This window comes from Taudactylus pleione, unplaced genomic scaffold, assembly GCF_031769625.1.
Source record: "Taudactylus pleione unplaced genomic scaffold, aTauple2 ptg000179l, whole genome shotgun sequence".
Taxonomy (NCBI): domain Eukaryota; kingdom Metazoa; phylum Chordata; class Amphibia; order Anura; family Myobatrachidae; genus Taudactylus; species Taudactylus pleione.
In genome coordinates, this window is record NW_028284581.1 from 23,525,001 (window position 1) to 23,545,803 (window position 20,803).

The 20,803-nt window shown below is 41.4% G+C and overlaps 2 protein-coding genes across 3 annotated transcripts in view; one reads left to right on the plus strand and one right to left on the minus strand.

Moving 5' to 3' along the window:
- TSHZ1 (teashirt zinc finger homeobox 1) overlaps nucleotides 1-2,821 on the minus strand; it is a 110,659-nt gene extending 107,838 nt beyond the window's left edge. The window contains exons 1-2 of one of the 2 annotated variants that reach the window (XM_088475917.1): nucleotides 2,458-2,821; nucleotides 1-717 (exon numbers count right to left, since the gene is read on the minus strand). The exon at nucleotides 1-717 is cut by the window's left edge and continues 208 nt beyond it. The gene's annotated coding sequence lies outside the window, so the exon portion shown is untranslated. Of the gene's footprint in view, nucleotides 718-1,997; nucleotides 2,231-2,457 lie in introns of those variants that run through there. The other variant, XM_088475916.1, reaches the window with a different exon arrangement.
- Nucleotides 2,224-20,280, plus strand: PTGR3 (prostaglandin reductase 3). The gene is made up of 2 exons (XM_088475918.1): nucleotides 2,224-3,292; nucleotides 19,014-20,280. Exons 1-2 carry the CDS (start codon nucleotides 3,039-3,041, stop codon nucleotides 19,936-19,938), a joined length of 1,179 nt encoding a protein of 392 aa, XP_088332044.1. The 5' UTR covers nucleotides 2,224-3,038; the 3' UTR covers nucleotides 19,939-20,280.
- Nucleotides 20,281-20,803: the final 523 nt, after the last annotated feature.

Below are 20,803 nucleotides of genomic sequence, written 5' to 3' on the forward strand. Positions count from 1 at the left end.
GAATAAACTAGAAATTGGGGATGGGGTTATACCCAGGGCAGATATGCTGGGTCTGCCTACCCTGTGCCAAGGGCTACAAGAGGGCAGCTTGGCAAAAAATCCAGACACAGGTTTACACGTACTGCCTTCTCATGGCAAGTTCCTCTTAGTAATATATATATATATATATATCTTTATTGAGATTTTTTTTTTAATGAAATCTCTGCTTTCATAGAACTGGAATTCAAAATCAGCACAGAAATCAGAATGACAACCACAAGATCAATTTGAGCAGCAGTCCAGATCCATGCTTTCTGTCCGTGATCTTCATACAATTGTTCACTGGCTGCTCCCCTAGAAGATGGTAAGTGCAGTCACTCCCCCTACAGCCTTTATCCAAGATCAAACAAGAGTCTCAAAAGCTGCAACTTTTCCCCCCTCTGCCTTCAGCTCATGGGTCTGGGCTTTCTGTGGATTGCGAGAGCTTGTTCATTTCTGCTTTTTCTTTCCCAGCAGCTGGTTGAGTCCCGTGTGTCCTCTCCGTCTTAGCATTTAATGGCAGAGCAGGGATGTAGTAACGCAAGACGAGCAGGGATACATACACTGGGTGGCTTCTCCACCTTCCAGCATCCTCGGGAATTACTTCCTATTCTTCTTCCTCAATGATCATTGATACAGATGCATGCTGTCAAGTAGGGTGCATTTTGGAAGAAAAAATGCTGTGTTTATGATCTTGATCTGCAACAAAAAGCACACAAAAATAAGACTGTAGCAAATGTAGATTTAAAAGAGTTGGTAAAATATGGATTTTCAGTGCGCTGGAGTGAAGTGATCACAGGCTGTGAATAAACTCCAGGGAGAGGAAGAGATCCAGCGTCCCTCTCTTCTTTTTTTCAGTGTAATATAACACACACATTCAGATCCCTGGGCTTCTCAGACACTCTCAACTGATAGACAGACACATCGAGCTGCCTTTCCTGCTTCACTTAGTTACTCCTCCTCCTCCTGCCAACGTCACCCTGACACTTTCATACACATCTCACACAAACCACACCTGTCAATCTATTTAATTGCTTTGTTTTCATTTCTACCATGTCAGTTTCTCTCTCTCCCTCTCTATCCCTCTTTGAAGATAAACAGCAAGACAATGTTAAAGAAGACTTAATACATCAATAGAATAGAAATGTCAAATCCCTGATTGGAGACTTTTTAGGAGATTTTTATTTATGCAACTGCTTATTCATTGAAAAGCAGGCAATTTCTGCATTATACAATCTAAGATTGTAAATCCTTACGTATAGGGTCACCAATATGTAATATCACTGTACATTTATAAATATCATATGTCTTGCACCTAAATGTGTATTAACTTATAAACATTTTTTTAAAAAATGTGTGCATTTAAAATAAAATGTTAAATAATAACCATGTAATATATTTATTATGTCATGTACACTTTTTTTTAACAAATAATGGTGTCTTTATAGTTTCATATATAAATTACATTTCACGTTATGTTTGTCAGATGGTTCCCAGTTTATCAATTTATGTTGGTGTGTTATACTCTTTATATATAGTAAAAAAAGAAATAAAAATAAAAAAAAGAACATATTTTAATAAACCCATTTCACAATATGGTTTCAATCAGCACAGTAGTGTCTGGTTTTGAGTGACATGTATATAGGAGATATAGGGAAGTAATTTGTTATGAGACATTTCAGCCTAATTGCTCTGTGCTTGAAGGAACATATTTTACATTGTTTCTTCAGTATAATGTAAAGTGTTAATAGTAGGAAAGTGCTGAGTGATGTCACTGTCTATTGCACATTTTAAAAGTTCTGCTTATGGGTAATAGGGTCTCATTTCTTTAGTCCATGAAAGAAGGCTATTGCAGCATGTAACTGATAACCTGTGCAGCATCAGACACTAGAGGGTGAAGTCCTGACAGTACTAAGGAAAGTGTTTCTGCAACATAGAAAACAATATGAGCTCAGTGTAGAATTGCCCAGTGCACCTACCCAGAAATGCATGCCCGGCATTGGCCCAGACATGTGCATCCTCCTATGTAGGGGCCCCACACTAGAGGTCCCTTTGATGTAGAGGTTTCCACCTACAGACATGAAAGGCTTCCCCAGCAGCTGCTTTCTCAGGGTTGATTTGTATCACCTTGTGAGGGAAATGAGCCTTTCACATGGGAAGGGGAGGGCTTTACATGGAGCAGGCTATTGCTCCTGGGCACCGTAAGAAAATAACACTATACAGTTGTCCTCAAAACTTTTCCCTCACACCCCACCCTCCCTTACTGAGCAGTTCATGAATCACTATGCTTATTAACTCCTTCCTTTCCAGTGGCATTGTCTGTGTAGTTTATTTGGGAGGGGCAGGAGGGGTTTCTATAAACAAGATGCTTGGTATACCCATATAGACTATAGTATAGAAGCAGATCTGTTGTTGTCATTGTATTACTTAAAAACTTACCCTGGGTAATGGGATCAGTTAGCTGCAGGTAATCTGCACAGAACTGATTATTGGATTGCTGTGCCTGGGGCGTTAGCTTTGTACTCAGCAACCTCTTGTGTGATTTAGAGGAAATAAGCAACTGTCTATGCAGATTAGTGATGGAAGTGAGAGTAAGCCATAAGTTTGCTGTGTGTACGGAGGAGGCAGGCTAGGCATGTTAGGTGAGACAACATGCTGCTGCTGCTGATAGTGGGAGGCTGCAGACAGAGCTCAACTTTCTTCCTGGTTCATTTTTGTGACGGTGCAAACGATCAGCTCCAGGGGATTTGGCTGCTTCTTTATCTGCTGCTTTTTTTTCCCTCTTCACTTCCCTTCCTAAAGGTTTGGGAAAGAAAAGGGTGGGAGGGACGCAGGCAGGGAACAGCAAGGCTGTGTCAGTTTTGCATTGAGAGACCCGCCTAATTATTTGTTTCGATTGCATAGTGCTTCCCCTTGCCTGTGCAGCAGCAGCAGTGGGTGTAAGCCGGCCTGTGTGTGCAAGGAGAAGGGCAGCAGGACGTAGGCCTGCTCAGGGGGTAAAGTGCACCAGCAGACATATAATGAGCTTGCTGCGTGCCAGAGCAGGGCTGGGGCTGCTGCAGTGCACAAGATCGTGGTCACTTTGTCCTGCTCGGCCTATCGTGGACATGTCTTATTCCCACCACTTTGTGGATTTCCAAGGCTCCTCTATCCCTACCTCCATGAAAAAGCTGATGGTCACCCAACTGAGCCCTGACTTCAGAAAGGCTGTTACTCTAATGCCCAGTGTGCCAGTGCCAGTTCCAGGGGATGGAGATCTCCTCATCAGGAACCGGTAAGCAACCTTCAATCCCTGTATTTCATGTACAGCATAAGTGCACCTAGCTGGTATACTACACATCCCAGCCTCCAGTGCACCTAGCTGTTATACTACGCATCCCCAGCCTCCAGTGCACCTAGCTGGTATTACTACACATCCCAGCCTCCAGTGCACCTAGCTGGTATACTACACATCCCAGCCTCCAGTGCACCTAGCTGTTATACTACGCATCCCCAGCCTCCAGTGCACCTAACTGGTATTACTACACATCCCAGCCTCCAGTGCACCTAACTGGTATACTACACATCCCAGCCTCCAGTGCACCCAGCTGGTATTACTACACATCCCAGCCTCCAGTGCACCCAGCTGGTATTACTACACATCCCAGCCTCCAGTGCACCCAGCTGGTATTACTACACATCCCAGCCTCCAGTGCACCCAGCTGGTATTACTACACATCCCAGCCTCCAGTGCACCCAGCTGGTATTACTACACATCCCAGCCTCCAGTGCACCTAGCTGTTATACTACATATCCCCAGCCTCCAGTGCACCCAGCTGGTATTACTACACATCCCAGCCTCCAGTGCACCCAGCTGGTATTACTACACATCCCAGCCTCCAGTGCACCCAGCTGGTATTACTACACATCCCAGCCTCCAGTGCACCCAGCTGGTATTACTACACATCCCAGCCTCCAGTGCACCCAGCTGGTATTACTACACATCCCAGCCTCCAGTGCACCCAGCTGGTATTACTACACATCCCAGCCTCCAGTGCACCCAGCTGGTATTACTACACATCCCAGCCTCCAGTGCACCCAGCTGGTATTAATACACATCCCAGCCTCCAGTGCACCTAGCTGGTATTAATACACATCCCAGCCTCCAGTGCACCTAGCTGGTATTACTACACATCCCAGCCTCCAGTGCACCTAGCTGGTATTACTACACATTCCAGCCTCCAGTGCACCCAGCTGGTATTACTACACATTCCAGCCTCCAGTGAACCTAGCTGGTATACTATGCATATCCTAGCCTCCAGTGCACCTAGGTGGTATACTATACATATCCTAGCCTCCAGTGCACCTAGGTGGTATACTATGCATATCCTAGCCTCCAGTGCACCTAGCTGGTATACTACACATCCCAGCCTCCAGTGCACCTAGCTGGTATTACTACACATATCCCAGCCTCCAGTGCACCTAGCTGGTATACTACACATCCCAGCCTCCAGTGCAAGATGGATTATCTGACACACCCCCTCCAACAGATCAATGGAATAGCAGAGCTAATGATCAGTTCTTCTTATATCACGTTATGTCCTAGTTTATGTGGCTATTTACCATAAGTGCTTTTTGTTTTTTATTATTTTGCCTAACAGTTTTGCACTTTATGAGCAAACATCTAGAGTTGTACTCAACCCCCACCATTCACAAAAAGCATTGGGCCACTTTCTCTTGTGTACACCACAGCAAAATCGCCTGACAGCCGGCATATTGAGTGGAGTTCATTCACTATTCTGAAAGTATATAGTGTAAATATATACCATAGGCATGAGTTCACTTACAGTCCAGCACATAAAACCGTGTTTTCCATCCCTCCCAGGTCATATTCTTTCTGTTCCTTCCTGTGCTCTCAAAATAAGTTGCACCAGCTGCCATCTGGCGACTGTTAATTTTATTTTACCATCATTCTTTTCAGCACCCTGCCAGATTCTGCCTGAACAGACTCACGCATGCCCTGACACTCCTGCGTAGCCCTCTGCTTCTGCCAAATGACAAGGCACTTTCTATTACCTGGCTTTCAGGAATAGTGTATATGTGGTGGGAGGGAGGGATGTGTTACATGCTGGCAACACATGAGATGCAAAGCAGCTGGGCTGGTAATCCAGGGAAGGGTCCAGAGAATGAGGGCTGCTCATTAAAGATCCCCAGTCTGAGAGGTTTTAGCTCTGTACGTCACTAACCTTTAGGAAGCACTGAATCAACAGGAAGGGAAATCACTCCTTGCACTCCACAGCTTCTTGTCTTCTCACCATCTCTTCCATCATCCTGATCATCTACTTCTTTACCCAAGGGAAACGCATCCTACAGGCAGAAGAGCGCACGTAATCAGCATACTGGAGCACAGCAATGATCAATGTTGTTGTTGTTTGTTTTTTATTATATTTATCTTTCTATTTTCCATGATCTATTTATTCATGGAATTAAAATAAAAGTACATAGTCCACACGTTCATGGCCTTTATATAGCCTTTATGTAGCATGCACTTTCCTAATTTAATTTAAAAAAAAGAGAGAGAAAAATTAACCCTTTGTTTATAGGCAATGAACAACGTCAAATTAGGTTAGCTGTCAAAAATCTATATATTTTCTGCAAACTACTTGCAAGGGGTGAAAACAGATCTACTGGGTCATTTTACATAATCATTAGAGTAACATCCCTACACTTGTATTGGAATAAGAGGGAGATGCTTATTTCATGCTCATATGTTGTGGTAGGGATTACAGATAACAATGGCATTTATTTTTCTGTTTAGAAATAATTCTAAATCATGTTACACACTGTTACAAGTAATCCCATACTCCTAAGGACCGAAAAAGGTAATTCATACGAGACCTTTCTGATAGCTCATTCTATCCTGTCCCAATGCTGTGATTGTGTTCCCAAAAAGAGAAATCAGATGCGGCAGTATGTAATATTAGCACTGCATAACACTCTGTTTTTACGTTTAACCTTCTCTTTTGTGTGCAAAAATTTCCCCTGCACTTTCACATTTCTCCATTTTGATGTGCAAAAGACAGCTACAATAGATTTCTGGCCCTAGAGTTTAATTGGGCATTTATACTATACCCCTCAGTTTTACACACGTGTGATTTTTAATGTACAATTTTTCACGTATTTTACAATGTCGTAGTTGTACGAAATGTTAAATACGCCCTGCTTCGTAAACAAAAAACAGCAATGTGGGTGTGGCATGTTTGTTTGCCACCTTTACTAAATGATTTGGGAAGGAGTTTTGCCGTATTTTGTCTGCAATAACCACACAGCTGCCATAGCTGTAAATATTTCGGATGAACCTAATATAATCTCAGGACTTGTCCCTTTGACTAAAAAGATGAGCATATTGCTGACCTTGAAATTTAAACACATCCTGTTTTAAGCTTCTCTTTTTTTCTAAACGTACTCATTGCAGGCATTATAAACTTTGTTGATTATTTTTTTATTATTGTTTTTTTCATTCCCCCCCCCCCCCCCGTGCTCCAAATTGCAAAATTGCATGCACCTAATATCACATATATTTATAGTAAGCGATTTTGATTTAACAAATTGTAATGGAATGCAAACTTATTTATTTATAAAAAAAACATTGTAGTACAGAGAAGTTTTCATGTAATAATTGAATTATGGTATTGTGAAATATATATATATATATATATATATATATATATATATATATATATATACACACAATATTCCAGTTCAGCCATGATCATTTGAATGATCTTCTTTATTTTTTTAAACATGTGGCCTATATTTTTTTTGCACAATATATTTTATACTACAATAGTGTTTTTTTTAAACAATCAAACTTCAAATTATTACCTTCAGTTGCTGGTCTTGTGTTCTTTTATATTGCAGATTAATACTGAGCAAGGTTCTACCAATGTTGACATGAATAAAATTGACTGACATTGCATCTGTTCAACATGACTTTAACACACTTTCGACGAGTTTGATTTTCTTTCTATGAATGCTTTAAAAAAAAAAAAAAAAAGAGAAGTTTCTAATTTATAAAATAATGTAGTGTCAGAAGGCTCTTGAATAGAATTGTGCTAAAAATAATATTAAAATAAGGAGAATTAAAATGAAGTGATTCTATGATTACACAGTTTAACAACTGTTTCTTTTACTTATTTTCCTTGAAAATGTGTTAACAATTATAATCAAGTATGCACATATTATTGTGTACGGATAACTGGTGCCAACTAATTAATACATTGTTATAATTTTTTTTCTTCAAGACACATTGAGGAATCTTTTCGGTAATTGTGAAATTGTTTACTGTGATGCTACAAGTATTTGGTAAATTTATTCCTCACATAAGTTACCAGATAAATACAAATATTACAGCTCTATACATTTACATATATATATAACATTTATCTAATTATTGTTTGAATTTGTAAATAATATAAACGGCTATATAAAATGTACACAAGCGTTTCTTCGCAATTAAAAAAGGCTAGTGTGCAATTGCTAATTATTTGAAAGAGAGAGAAAAGGAAGTTGTGTCATTCACTTTTTATTTCCTGCAGGTATTTATTTCAGCTGTTATTGTGCTGACAATTACTGGAGAACTGTACATTAGCTATATGGTGGAATATCCCTGTAGTTTCAGAGAAAGTCATCTGGCACAATAGATCTATTGCTTGTTTGTAGATCTGGTTATTCTCGCAGTACTTTTCTGCAGTGTGTCTAGTTTAATGGAACCCCTTTAACTGTTGCAATTGGAAGGGATGGGGAAATCAACTGAGGCTTAACCATACCCCAACATTCCTTAGGGCAACCACAAACACATGACCTGTTCTACCGGTCAACCGGTAGCTACCTGAAGTTATTCCTGTCTGATTCCAATAATCATCATTTTGCCTGTTTTCACACTATGCTTTTGACCCATGAAGGAGAGGAATTTCTTGCACACAACTTTCATATGATGTAGACAGGTCTTGATTGAATTTGGCCCCAGTACTTTTATTTACTAGATCCAAAACCTTCTTTCCAGCTATACATATATTTGTTTTGATGCAGGTCTAGTTTGTTTAAATGTAAAGAAAAAAAAGCCTCCCTGACAGATTATATATTATCATGCAGAGTTCTTGCTAGAAGTCTTGTTCTCCTCTGAGCCTGAGCCAGAGCTGGTTAAAAATGATGTTCCACTATATTACTGGAGACCTTTCTTTATCCCTATTTTTTTTTTTTTTTTTTTCAAACGTCCAATGTTTGGTTATTTTATCTAGTGTTTGTTTGTTTTTTTCCATGTGTTGACCACTATTATTTCAGATTAATTTACGGTTTATCTTTATTACGCACTTATTATTTTGCATTTTAGCCCCCAACACATTGTCTTTAAACATAAGAGAACAATGTCTTTATATTAGTGACCACAAGGTGACCTATTAGTGCTGAGGAAAGTGGAAACAATAGGTGTGGGGATACCAAGCTTTGATTTATTGTTGTTTCCCAGCAATAAACCCACTTTGCAGTTGGAGGTGCCTGCAGCTTGTTTGCTGACACTTCAAACACTCTAGGGGTTAATCTGCTGTGCCCCCTACCTCTCCTCCCTCCACCGGATTCCTCCCCTTTCTTTTTTTATATAGGCCGTGTGGAGACTGGCGGTTTCCCTCTGGTCACTCAGTCCTCGGTGCGACACTAGTATGTAGAGAGAGTACATGTACCCAATCTGCAATTCTCGCAAGAGATTGCTATTGTTTGTGAAGCAGTTCAGACACTTAAGGGTTAATATAGATCTACCATCTCCTCTTTGTATCCAGAAACACACTAACAAGGCTACTCCTTACTGAGGGCAAGTTTGACCAGTTTAAGTATTAAACATCTTTATGCTAAAGTAAACCATATTTCCCCAGCTTCCAGCCCCTTTTAGCTGACAACGTTAGTTTTAATACATACTGTTGCATATAAATACAAATGCCAAAACAGTCATATATGCTGGTGATATTATACACACATATTGGGATGGAAGCAATAGTCACAAATATTCAGAAACATCTCTTGTAATTTTAACTTTACAAACTTTAATCTTTCATACTGTATATTATTCATTGAAATATAAATATATCAGTAAAATATTGAACTTATATTATAATAAAAGTAGCCTGCTTACTGTTCTCTCTGGTACATTTACACCTATGTTTTGAAATGGTCATTCTCTGTCAAAGTGTATTTGTGGCAAGGTTTTCTTTTGGGTTTATTTTTCTGCGCAAATTGGTGATGGTGGGGTGGAGAGTCCAAAATCACAGTGCATCAATGGAATTGGATGGTATACCCCAGCTATGCTATTTTTAGCGTAAAATTGCAATACATATATGTCACAAAACAATACATAGTAATGTACAAGTATACATCACCATTAACATTGATAGTATACATGATCATATTCCCTTCAATATACTGCACTGGGCAATATGTCAGCACTTTTTAAATAAAAGATAACACATGTTGTCAATGTTTCTCCTCATTTAGTTCATCACTCTATGAGAAATTCCACAGTATGCGAGGCACAACTCTCCTAATACCTGTGTAATTAAGGATATACTACAGTAACTTTCAGCCTAGAGTGTGTTACTTCAGGTCTTTCTAAATAAATCAGCATGTTTCTTGGTTTTTAACTTTTAACCTTATTTATGATCAGGGCATGGCGTTGTCACAGAATGAGAGCAGTGAACAGAGGTCCAGAATCTCCAATAAAGATATGGGGACAAATGTATTAATATGTTCATTTTCTCAGCGCTAAGAGATATTCTCCATCACAGCTTATTGCAGCAATGCAGAATGTCTAAAGCTGGGTACACACTTGAAAGATATATCTGCAGATGATGGTTGTTCATGCACACTGAACAATTATTACTGCCATCTGGTCGGAGGTCACATCGCACCCCCCCCTCCCCGGCGGCCTGTGCAGCAAGTGTGCGGGTGATCGTCTGACCGCCTGTACGCACAGCACGATGTGCTGATGTATCTGTAGATATATCTGCCATAGGCATTCCCAGACATATCATTCTTTATTATTATTACCAGTTATTATATAGCGCACTTACATTCCGCAGCGTTTTACAGAGACTATTTGGTTATTCACATTAGTCCCTGCCCCAGTGGAGCTTACACTCTATATTCCCTATCACATGCGCGCACACATACGCACTAGGGTTAATTTGTATTGGGAGCCAATTAACCTACCAATATATTTTTGGAGTGTGGGAGGAAACCAGAGCACCCGGAGGAAACCCACGCAAGCACAGGGAGAATATACAAACTCCGCACAGGTAGGGCCGTGGTGGGAATTGAACCCATGACCTCAGTGCTGTGAGGCAGTAATGCTAACCATTACACCGTCTGTGCTGTATCATCTGTACAAACTGGCCAACGCGCGCACACAATATAACAGCCGTTCAATTGAACGGCCAATATATCGGCCAGCGTTACAATGAGTCACTGGAGAGGTATTACGATATGTCACTCACTGCTTCAGCAATCTCTGTTGCCATACAGAATGGTTCCTGGTGGGTGCTTTGTGTATGCTCGAGAGCTCAATCCGAGAAGACCGCATATGTGTAAAGATGTCCAGAGGCAGCGGCGGGACTGGTAAGTAACACATGTCATATCCTCAGGTGACAAGTGAGAAAAACCTCAGCTCTTTGTTCCATACCTGGACATTATTACATACTTGCTTTTATATGTAACTCAGCCCCTTATATATTGTCTATACAATATAGTTACCGTAACTCTCCATTTTTCAGGTGCTATACCAAGTCTCACACTGAAGCAATGTAACATGGTAATATATCATTTTATTTTTAGTCTACCCATACATTCCAAGGCGTACATTTATTCAAGTACGGGTTTACAAAAGGCAAGTGTTGCCCACAGCAACCAAATTCTAGCTATCATTTTCTTTAATTCACCAGATAATTAAAGAAACGCTCTCCTTGGTTGGTATGGGCAATACCGCCAGATTTTGGTTTATGATGCAGAAGTTTCATCCTCCTCTCCCCACCACTAAGCATGGGACAAGATTAAATCTTCAGCCTCATCATCCCTCTGAAGATACCCGTCACCTCGCAGTACTACTAGTCCTGTGATTCCTATTTTCCAAATGCTGTAATTAGTCACTGGCATTTAATTGCAATTTCAGTTGACTTTATTCACTATGGGTGGGATGTACTAAATGGAAAAAGCAATAAGAAAAACCCTGTTTTCTGGGTTCTACCGCATATTCCATATGCACTATTCGGTGGCCGCCGGGGCTCAGACGCGGAGGGTAACAACAGCTTTTGCTGGAGTTACCCTATTAGACGCCTATGGGCTTCTACCGCTTCGTGCTGGTATGAGTGATCAGATCCCTCCCATCATGACCTGCGACCGCCGCATCAGTCTGCACATGCGCAGATAGACTCCCGGGTCATAAGCCCGGAAGTCCAGGGCGCAGCGCTGATCACAAAGGACAACTCTTATCAGAAGAGCTGTCCTTTTCGGTACTGATCGCATGTGTCAGTACATACTGTATGCGATCAGTAAGGATGTGGTGACTGGCGGGATGTACTCCGCACGGTTAGTACATCCCGCCCCGTATCTGTATAGTGTCATCATACTGTATTATACAGTGCTTTCCAAAGAAAATGGAGTCCTTCATATCCATTCTTTCCCACTGGAATTTATAGTCTAATGCTCCATCATTGATATATAAAGGAATAAAAATGCAGAAGTTTCATTTATCTGAACTGACAAACAAGGCCTAGCCAATCCAGTACACCGGTAGCTAATGACGAGTTCAGCAAAAAGTGTGTTTGCTTCATTGCACCATGTGATATCACAATTATAGTGTGAATACTTGTACAATCAGATTCATGTTTCACAGATGTAAAGGTGCGTACACATTAGACAATTTTTTTTTAACAATTTGCCCAATTCCGAAGGATCGGAACATCAAATTAAATGTATACGCACTATGTCATGCGGTGCACGCTCCCATGGTCAGCTGCACCGTCAGGTCGGCCCTACCTGCAAGCCAACGTGACGATGCAGCTGACGACCTTATGCAGCGGGATGTGGCAAGGGCCGACATATCATATGGTCGTGCACCAGATCGTCGTGTGTGTGTACGGGCCAGCTAGGGGGAGGGTCACCAGACACATAGCTGCATACACATGTCGTCTAGTGATTATGCACCTTAACATTAGCCATTAGGGGTAGGGCTGATATGTTGGCATTTTGAAAATGGACAGCACTTTGCCACTTGGAATATTTCTTTATCTACAATGCTTGTAATATATCTATAAAACAGGTAATAATAAAGATCCTCACTTTACTGTCCTGGTTTCAAAAATATGGAAGCCTTGTTATTTTCCCGTCTCTGACTAATCGTCCATTTCAACTGGGCAGAGCAAAGCTGTATGATTTTTTTGTTTTAATAAATGCCAATATGGAAAGCCTTTTGCCAATACATTTTAATTAATATTTGGAAATAAAGACAAGTTACAGTATAAATAGAATTTATGGCTTTAAACAAAAAATTTAAAATCTGAAGGGTGTCAGGCATGCATAATGAGGGTAGGGCACTGCAGCTGGTGAAGATTCGCCCGTTCACTGGTTACCTTTTGCTGAAAATTCTTGTTCAAACCCCCAAAATGTCACCAGTTGTTTTAAGAGGTATGTCCTATTATGTGTTGTTCAGCACAGCACAATGTCTTATAAAGCAGAAGATACTGTACAGCCATGGCCAAAAGTTTTGAGAATGACACAAGTGTTTGTTTTCACACAGTTTGCTGCTTCAGTGATTTTTAGACCTTTTTGTCAGATGCTACTATGGTATACTGAAGTAAAATTACAAGCAAAGGACGTGAATAAAGGGTGGTGAACCGCGCTCACTGATATGACTGTGGGGGTGGAGTGAGGCAGGACGGAGAGGGAAAGAGTAATGTGGGGGGAGGGGATGTGCGTGTATCTGGAGGTATGGGGGTAGGGGGTGTAAGAGTGCTGCGCCTATGGTAGGAGTACCTGTTCCTACCTAGTTTAGAGACTGGTAAAAGCTGGGTAAGGCGCGCTCTCTATATGGTGGGGCAGACCTTAAACCAATAAAATTACCTTGACCCAACACCACCGTCTACGTCTCTCTGTCATACAGATCACTCTTACCCAAGCACTTTACACACTGCCCCACCATATAGAGAGCGCGCCTTACCCAGCTTTTACCAGTCTCTAAAATTACAAGCATTTCATAAGTGTCCAAGGCTTTTATTGACAATTAAGTTTATGCAAAGAGTCAATGTTTGCAGTGTTGACCCTTCTTTTTCAAGACCTCTGCAATTCGCCCTGGCATGCTGTCAATCAAATTCTGGGCCACATACTGACTGATGGCCGCCCATTCTTGCCTAATCAATGCTTGGAGTTTGTCAGAATTTGTGGGTTTTTGTTTGTCCACCCGCCTCTTGAGGATTGGCCACAAGTTCTCAATGGGATTAAGGTCTGGGAAGTTTCCGGGCCATGGACTCCAAAATTTCGATGTTTTGTTCCCTGAGCCACTTGGTTATCACTTTTGCCTTTCATTATTCATGGCTGTGTTCTTAGGCAAAATTGTGAGTGATCCCACTCCCTTGGCTGAGAAGCAACCCCACACATGAATGGTCTCAGGATGCTTTACTGTTCGACAGTAGTTTCTGCCCCTATTGCACAACTCTATTTAGAGCCTTTTGCAAATATGCGCTATAGCGTGTATTTTACCCGGTATCGAGGACCAGGGACTCACTTTTTCAGAATGGATGGGTCCACGATGATGTGCTTTGTTGCGACCAATCCCTGGCTCCTCATTAAATGATTGATTGACCCTGGCCCGGCTGCAGGCAATAACAAGTAGAGTGACCTCTTTGGCCCCTTTACTGCCACGCTGTGGCACTACAGGGACATACCTGGCGTGACGACGACTGCCCCTGCACTCGGAGGGAAGAAAGCCCCTGCGCATGAAGGGAAGACATCCTCCTGTAAGTGTAAGCAGGTAGCAGGTGGGAGGTTAATGGTGACTGGTGCTCCGGGCCGGCACGAGGCAGGGCGACTGTACAAGGGTGCTACAGTGAGTGCTGTGCGGCTGCCGCTGGGAGTCACACCCCAGGGTCGCCAGGAGTCTTTGGGGGGTCTGCACCAGGGGAGGGGGAGTTGTCTGACTGCTGTGGGCAGCTGTCCATACTCGCCGGCCCGGAGTGACATTTGTGACAGGCAGCCTAGCAGAGAATCATGGCTGCCTGTCATTACAGTGCAGTAGCCATGGTGAGCAGAGAAGCTCCCGAGACTGCTTATCACACACATGTACAAAGTACTGCAGAGCCGACTGAGAGCTCCCTGCAGCTGGCGCACTGCAATGACAGCTAGCCAATCTGATGTCACTGCTGCCAGGCCCTGGTGATAGAGCTGCCCAGAAAGTTTGTGTGTGTATGTATATATATATATATAAATAAAATAAATTTAGTTCTCTCTCAACCTCCTTCCACATGTGTGCCTCTTCCAACCCACCATGTGTGCTTCTGTCTGTCTGCCCACCTGGTATGCAGTCGGGAAGCCGTCGGACCTAATCCCGATAGCCGGCTTCCCGACTGTCATATCCCGGCAAGGGTCTAAAGACAGGCATTGGTATGCCGACGCCTGTCATTAGAGATACGCCGGAAGCCCGGCATCCCGATCGAAGGGACGCCGAGCGCGGATAGCCGCGGGTCAAGGTTTAGGGTTCCCGGGTGGAAGGTTGGGTTAGGTTTAGGCTAGGGGAAGGGTGGGGTAGCGTTGGGCACACCCCCCCTGGGGGACTTAGGTTTAGGCGGTGGGGAAGGGGGGGTTAGCTGTAGGCACTGGGGGGGAAGGTTAGGGTTAGGCACCTCTAAGCAAGGGTTAGGGGGTAGCAATAGGTTGGTATATACTTACCTGGGGACGATTGGGATTTCCTCCTCTGCCGGGACGCCGCTGTCGGGATACCAACCGCCGGGCATGGGTACGGTGGTAAATCATACCGATTCCGCCCACCCTCCCCATATATGCCTCTGCCCACCCAGCTTCCCCCTATCTGTGTGCCTCTAATTGGGGAGACCTACTTAATTTATACTGGGCCCCACATATTCTGATGTATGCCTTCTTGCACTCACCGTGCTAATCCTTGTAGCCTGGTAGCTCTGGACTTTTCCAGGTGACTAAGATGCAGCCCAATCCTGGTGTGACCCAGAGACGGTGATGCAGCGACATGATGTCAAGTAGATGCATGTCGCCTCCCGCTACACTGATGCGGTAACACAGCAGGACAGCCTGCAGTGCAATGAACTTAAATCAATGGGTTTAATTTTTTTCCCTGTGGGGGCAAATGTGTTTTTTGTATTTCTTCATGTGGAGGACAGTGTGTGTATTTCCTGTGGGAGCTAATGTGTATGTATTTTCTTATCCTATCAGGGCCAATGTGTGTGTTTTTTTACAACCAGGGTCAAATTCCTCTGCTACATGCTTTATGGACTGAAGCTTCTAAATTGTTAGATTTAAAAGTGAGAGGTCCCTGGGACCAACTCTTTTTTGGCTCTGCGCAATCACGGACTATTACTTGATTTTACTTTTGTACAATCTTGAAACACAGGAATTAAAACAATGCCTATAAAATGTGTAATCTAATGTAAAAAGGAAAGTAACGTGTGGTAATACTTATAAATTGACATATTTTGTATTGTAAATAAGACTGGTGTGGGAAACAAGTTTATTGGGTAAGTTTAGAGTCTTATCTTAAAAGATGAGTCTTGAGAGAGTGTTTAAAAGCTTGGAGACTGAGGGGTCTATTTACTAAGCAGTGTTAGGAGACAGAGTGAAATATGATAAGGTGCCAGCCAATCAGCTCCCAACTGTCATCTCACAGGCTGTGTTTGAAAAATGACAGTTGGGAGCTGATTGGCTGGCACCTTATCACTTTTCACTCTGTATCCTAACACTGCTTAGTAAATAGACCCCTGAGTGTCTGTTGGCATTAGGAAGAGAGTACCATAGAATAGGGGCAGCATGTAAGAAATACTGAAGGCATGAGGTAGCAGACGTGATCAGAATGGTGGCAGCCATGTAGAGAGTGTAGGATGGGTGAATTCACGGAGATTAAAGAGGAGAATTATGGAGGTGCAAAGTTGCTGAGTGCTTTGTGAGGCACGGATTTCGAACTGTATTTTGTGTGTGATGGAGGGGTCAGGGTAACAACTGACATGGAGGAGCAAGAGATAGCCGATGCATTGGGCCACAATTGCAATTAAATATTTGAGTTGTTGCTTACTGTGACAATCATTGAATATGATGTCATTGGAGGCCTGGCCCCCTATAAATACATTTGAAAAAAACTGCTACTGGGATTCACAGAGGCTCCTAAAATAGTGTTTTTGTGGTCACAATAATAGAATACACATTTGTGGGCAAGTTCTATGTAAAATACATTTTAGTGATTGCAGAGAAGTGTCTATCTGTATATTACATGTTATTGTATATAACATGTTAGTATTTCCATTTGACTGAGGTAGTTGCTGTGCCAGTTGATTTGCCCAAGTACCATATGATGATGGTACAGTGCTGGCCATTTCTTCCATGGTAATTACCTAATATATGGTAAAAGTTAGAGATGAGAGGTTTGGTTTTGATCTTCCCGCCAAGTTTGGACCTCAGAACGAGGCAAAACATTATCTTTCACAGAGATCTGTGCCGAGATGACAGTGAAAGATGACATTTTGCCCCGTTCTGAGGTCCAAACTTGGCAGGAAGATCCAAGACCAAACTGAACTGCTCATCTCTAGTAAAAATGTGTGTGGTGCAATGAAAAAAATATTATATCACGTATGGATGTCTGACTAAAAAAATATTTTGGGGATGGCTATACGGAAAACAGTCAGATCCACTAATTAGGCACCTAGAAAATGTACATTGGTATATAGAATATGAAGTAAAAATCTGCAGACTTTATTTAATAGCTTCCAGGGGTACATATTGGTGCTTGTTCTGAGTTGGAAGCAAAGCCAAAAAGAGCATGTAACATTGTACAGTATCTTGGTAAAACCATGCTGCACTGCAGGTGGCACAGAAACGGACAAATCTCAGGTGCACAACTCCAAATTATTAATAATATATATAAATGCAATAAAATTTTGCAATCAATAGAGGTTTTTAGCATAATCATGGCCAAGGTTATGGGCCTACCCACCATATCCAGGTAACCTCTTTCGGGTAGGTCCCTAACACTGTATTAGGCACAATTCTAGGTAAGTCCTGCAAGTTATATACTGTAGTGCAACTTTGGTTCATTTTTGGGGCGTGGGTCCCACTGGATTGCATTGGTTGATCTGTCTCAGGGCACCGCATTATAACACATTTTCCTTTTATAACACATTTCTAACCCTTCACTGTGTGTTTAATATATATGTACTTCACTTTTTTATTTTCATTCTTTATATGCAGCTGCTCCTAACGATCTCTTTACACTGCACTTTTCTTACTATGGTGGTGCCCTGGGGCAGCTTGGCTGGGCCAGTTTTGGGGGATCCTGTGCTCCTGGATTTGAACCCTAGTATGTTAGGGACCTACCCGAAAGAGGTTACCTGGATAAGGTGGGTAGGCCCATAACCTTGGCCATGATTATGCTAAAATCCTCTATTTATTGCAAAATTTTATTGCATTTATATATATTATTGATAATTTGGAGTTGTGCATCTGAGATTTGTCTGTTTCTGTGCCTGCAAGTAGTCTCATCAGGTAGCACCTCCCATTTTATATATATATATATATATATATATATATATATATATATATATATATATATATATATATATATATATATATATATATATATGTGTGTGTGTGTGTCAGGTTGTGCAGTCCGGAAATCTTTCCCATGCACTGCAGGTGGGGAAGATGTAACATGTTCAGAGAGATTTAGATGTGAAAGAGCAGTGTCCTAACTCAAATCTGAATTGCAGTTAAATAAAGCTGTCCATCATTTGTGGGTTACATGCAAAAGCAGCCAGTGTTTACCATTTGTATTGCAGCATGGTTTGTTCCAGATACAATTTTACTTTCTTTTTTTTGCTTTACTCCCGCCTCAGAATCTGGCCCTTTGCTCCTAACTTGAGCAGATCATGTCATCCAGTCTTTGTAGAAATATAGATATTCACGACATATCGCATTGGCTGTGCTGCATAGCCGATGGACAGATATGTCTGCAGATATGTCTGCAGATATATCTGTCCATCGGCAGGTGTGTAGAGGGTGGGTGGGACTTGCCCACCGGGACACTTGATCTGCAGATATATCTGTATAGTGTGTACCCACCTTTAGGACACACCTGCTGTGTGCATGTATGCTAATGCTGTGGCAGGTGACTGAAGGAAAAAGACCCTTCCAGCCATCATCTCCGATCCGATGTTTGCGTCCGAAGATGCAGGATCGGATCAACATGGTAACCATTGGTTGTGATGTTTGCTGTATCAGCCATCTGAGTAAAGCTAAGCTTACTCAGAATGGCTACCTCCTGCCCATTTGCAGGCCAGTAAGAATGCGTCAGCAGTCCCAGAAAATGTGCCAATCAATCTCCTTGTTTTATGGGAACGTAGACAGCTCTTCCCCACCCCCAAACAGCCACAGCATGTCAATCATGCTGTGACTTAGGGGGGACTGTGACCACCATCACAGTGAGTGATTGACAAATGTGCAGTACAGATCCTGCACATGTGCTGATGAACCATCGGGTTTGCATACAACTCTGAATCAGGCCAATAGTTTTATTTAATCAACATTTCTATGTGGATAACAGCACACCAAAATCAGGGCATGTAAGTTAGTAGTGTTAGGCTAATACATGCATTAGTCAGTTTTTTTTTTAAATTGTTCCGTTGTGAATAAAACAAAAATGAAAGGTTATGAGATGTTTAACCATTTCCTGTTTCCCTTTTCTCTAGGTACATTGGTATCAATGCATCGGATATAAACTTTTCATCTGGTCGATACGATGCTTCTGTGAAGCCTCCATTTGATATTGGATTTGAAGGACTTGGTGAAGTTGTAGCTTTGGGACTCAGTGCTAGTAAAAACTTTACAGTTGGACAAACTGTGGCTTATGTCAAAAGCAGTTCCTTTGCTGAGTATACAGTCGTGCCAGCTGGCATTGCTATTCCAGTGCCCTCAGTAAAACCAGAGTTCTTAACTTTGCTTATCAGTGGCACAACTGCTTACATCAGTCTCAAACATTTTGGGCAGTTGTCTGATGGTAAGAAAGTTTTGGTGACTGCCGCAGCTGGTGGAACGGGACAGTTTGCTGTACAACTTGCAAAACATGCAAATTGCTATGTTATTGGCACATGCTCTTCTGAAGAGAAAGCAGGATTCTTAAAATCTATTGGTTGTGATCTTCCAATAAACTATAAATCTGAAAATGTAGCTTCGGTCATAAAGAAAATATTTCCAGAGGGCATAGACGTTGTGTATGAGTCTATTGGTGGAGAAATGTTTGATATGGCAGTGAACTGTTTGGCGACAAAAGGTCACCTTATAATTATCGGCTTTATCTCTGGTTATCAGACACCTCAAGGTATTTTGCCTGTTAAAGCCGGGGCATTGCCTGCAGTTTTATTACGCAAATCTGCCAGCGTTCACGGCTTTTTCTTGACGCATTATTTGTCTGAATACAAAGAAGCCATAATGGCTTTGGTGAAATTTTACCAAAGTGGCAAACTGGTCTGCGAAGTGGACAATGGAGAGCTATCTCCACAAGGCAAGTTTACTGGCTTGGAGTCTGTTTTCCGTGCTGTAGATTATATGTACACAGGGAAAAACATTGGGAAAATTGTAGTTGAATTACCTCACCTTGTGAACAGCAAGCTGTAAAAACAGAACAATGATATAAATCACAAGAGAAAATGGTACTTTCTGCCGGGAAATGTCTAAAACATGTTGTCACTAATGGATAGCTTATTAAAAAACAGAATCAAGGTGTTGGCAAAATGTTTTCATTAAAAAAAAGCCTATTCAATTTTAAGGCTTCTCACCAATAACCTTCACAGTGCATAAATAAATAAAAAAATATAAAATTTTTGAGCAATTAAATATTTACAGATAGATACAATGACTGCTGGGTTGCATTTATATTTCGAGAATTTAAACTTTTCATTGTATATATTTTTTCACTGCTGTATAATTTTTCTGTATAATAAAATTTATTTATAAATGTACAGTATTTGTTTTATTATAAAAACATCCTTTAGGAGAGAAGTCATACATTTTAACTATCTTTGCAGTGGTTTATGTTTTATATTAGGACAATAAAGGGCAACAATGTAATTAAACAGTAAATACTGTATTGAGTACTTTAAATAATATTGTTCATCCATTGATTTGTGTGTGGCATGACGTTGTTACAGTCTATTAGAAAAACACACCTGGCTATTATACAGCGCTGTCTTCGATTCTCTTCTAAAACTTATTTTCTGCCTTGTTCTACTGCTTGGATGATCTTAACCTTTTGTACATTTATAAAATCTTCTCTTTAAGAGAATTGTTATTGTCACTAAACATTGCCACTCAATAAAGATTTTGCTAATCATAGCAGTCTTTAAAAAAAAAAAAAGTCAATTTCTAATGTGTGCTTCCTAACAATACTTTTAAAGTTGCATAACTTACCAAGTTTATAATCTTCCTTTAGACATGAAACAATTGTCCAATTACCAGGAAAGAAGCAGGCATGGTTTCTTTG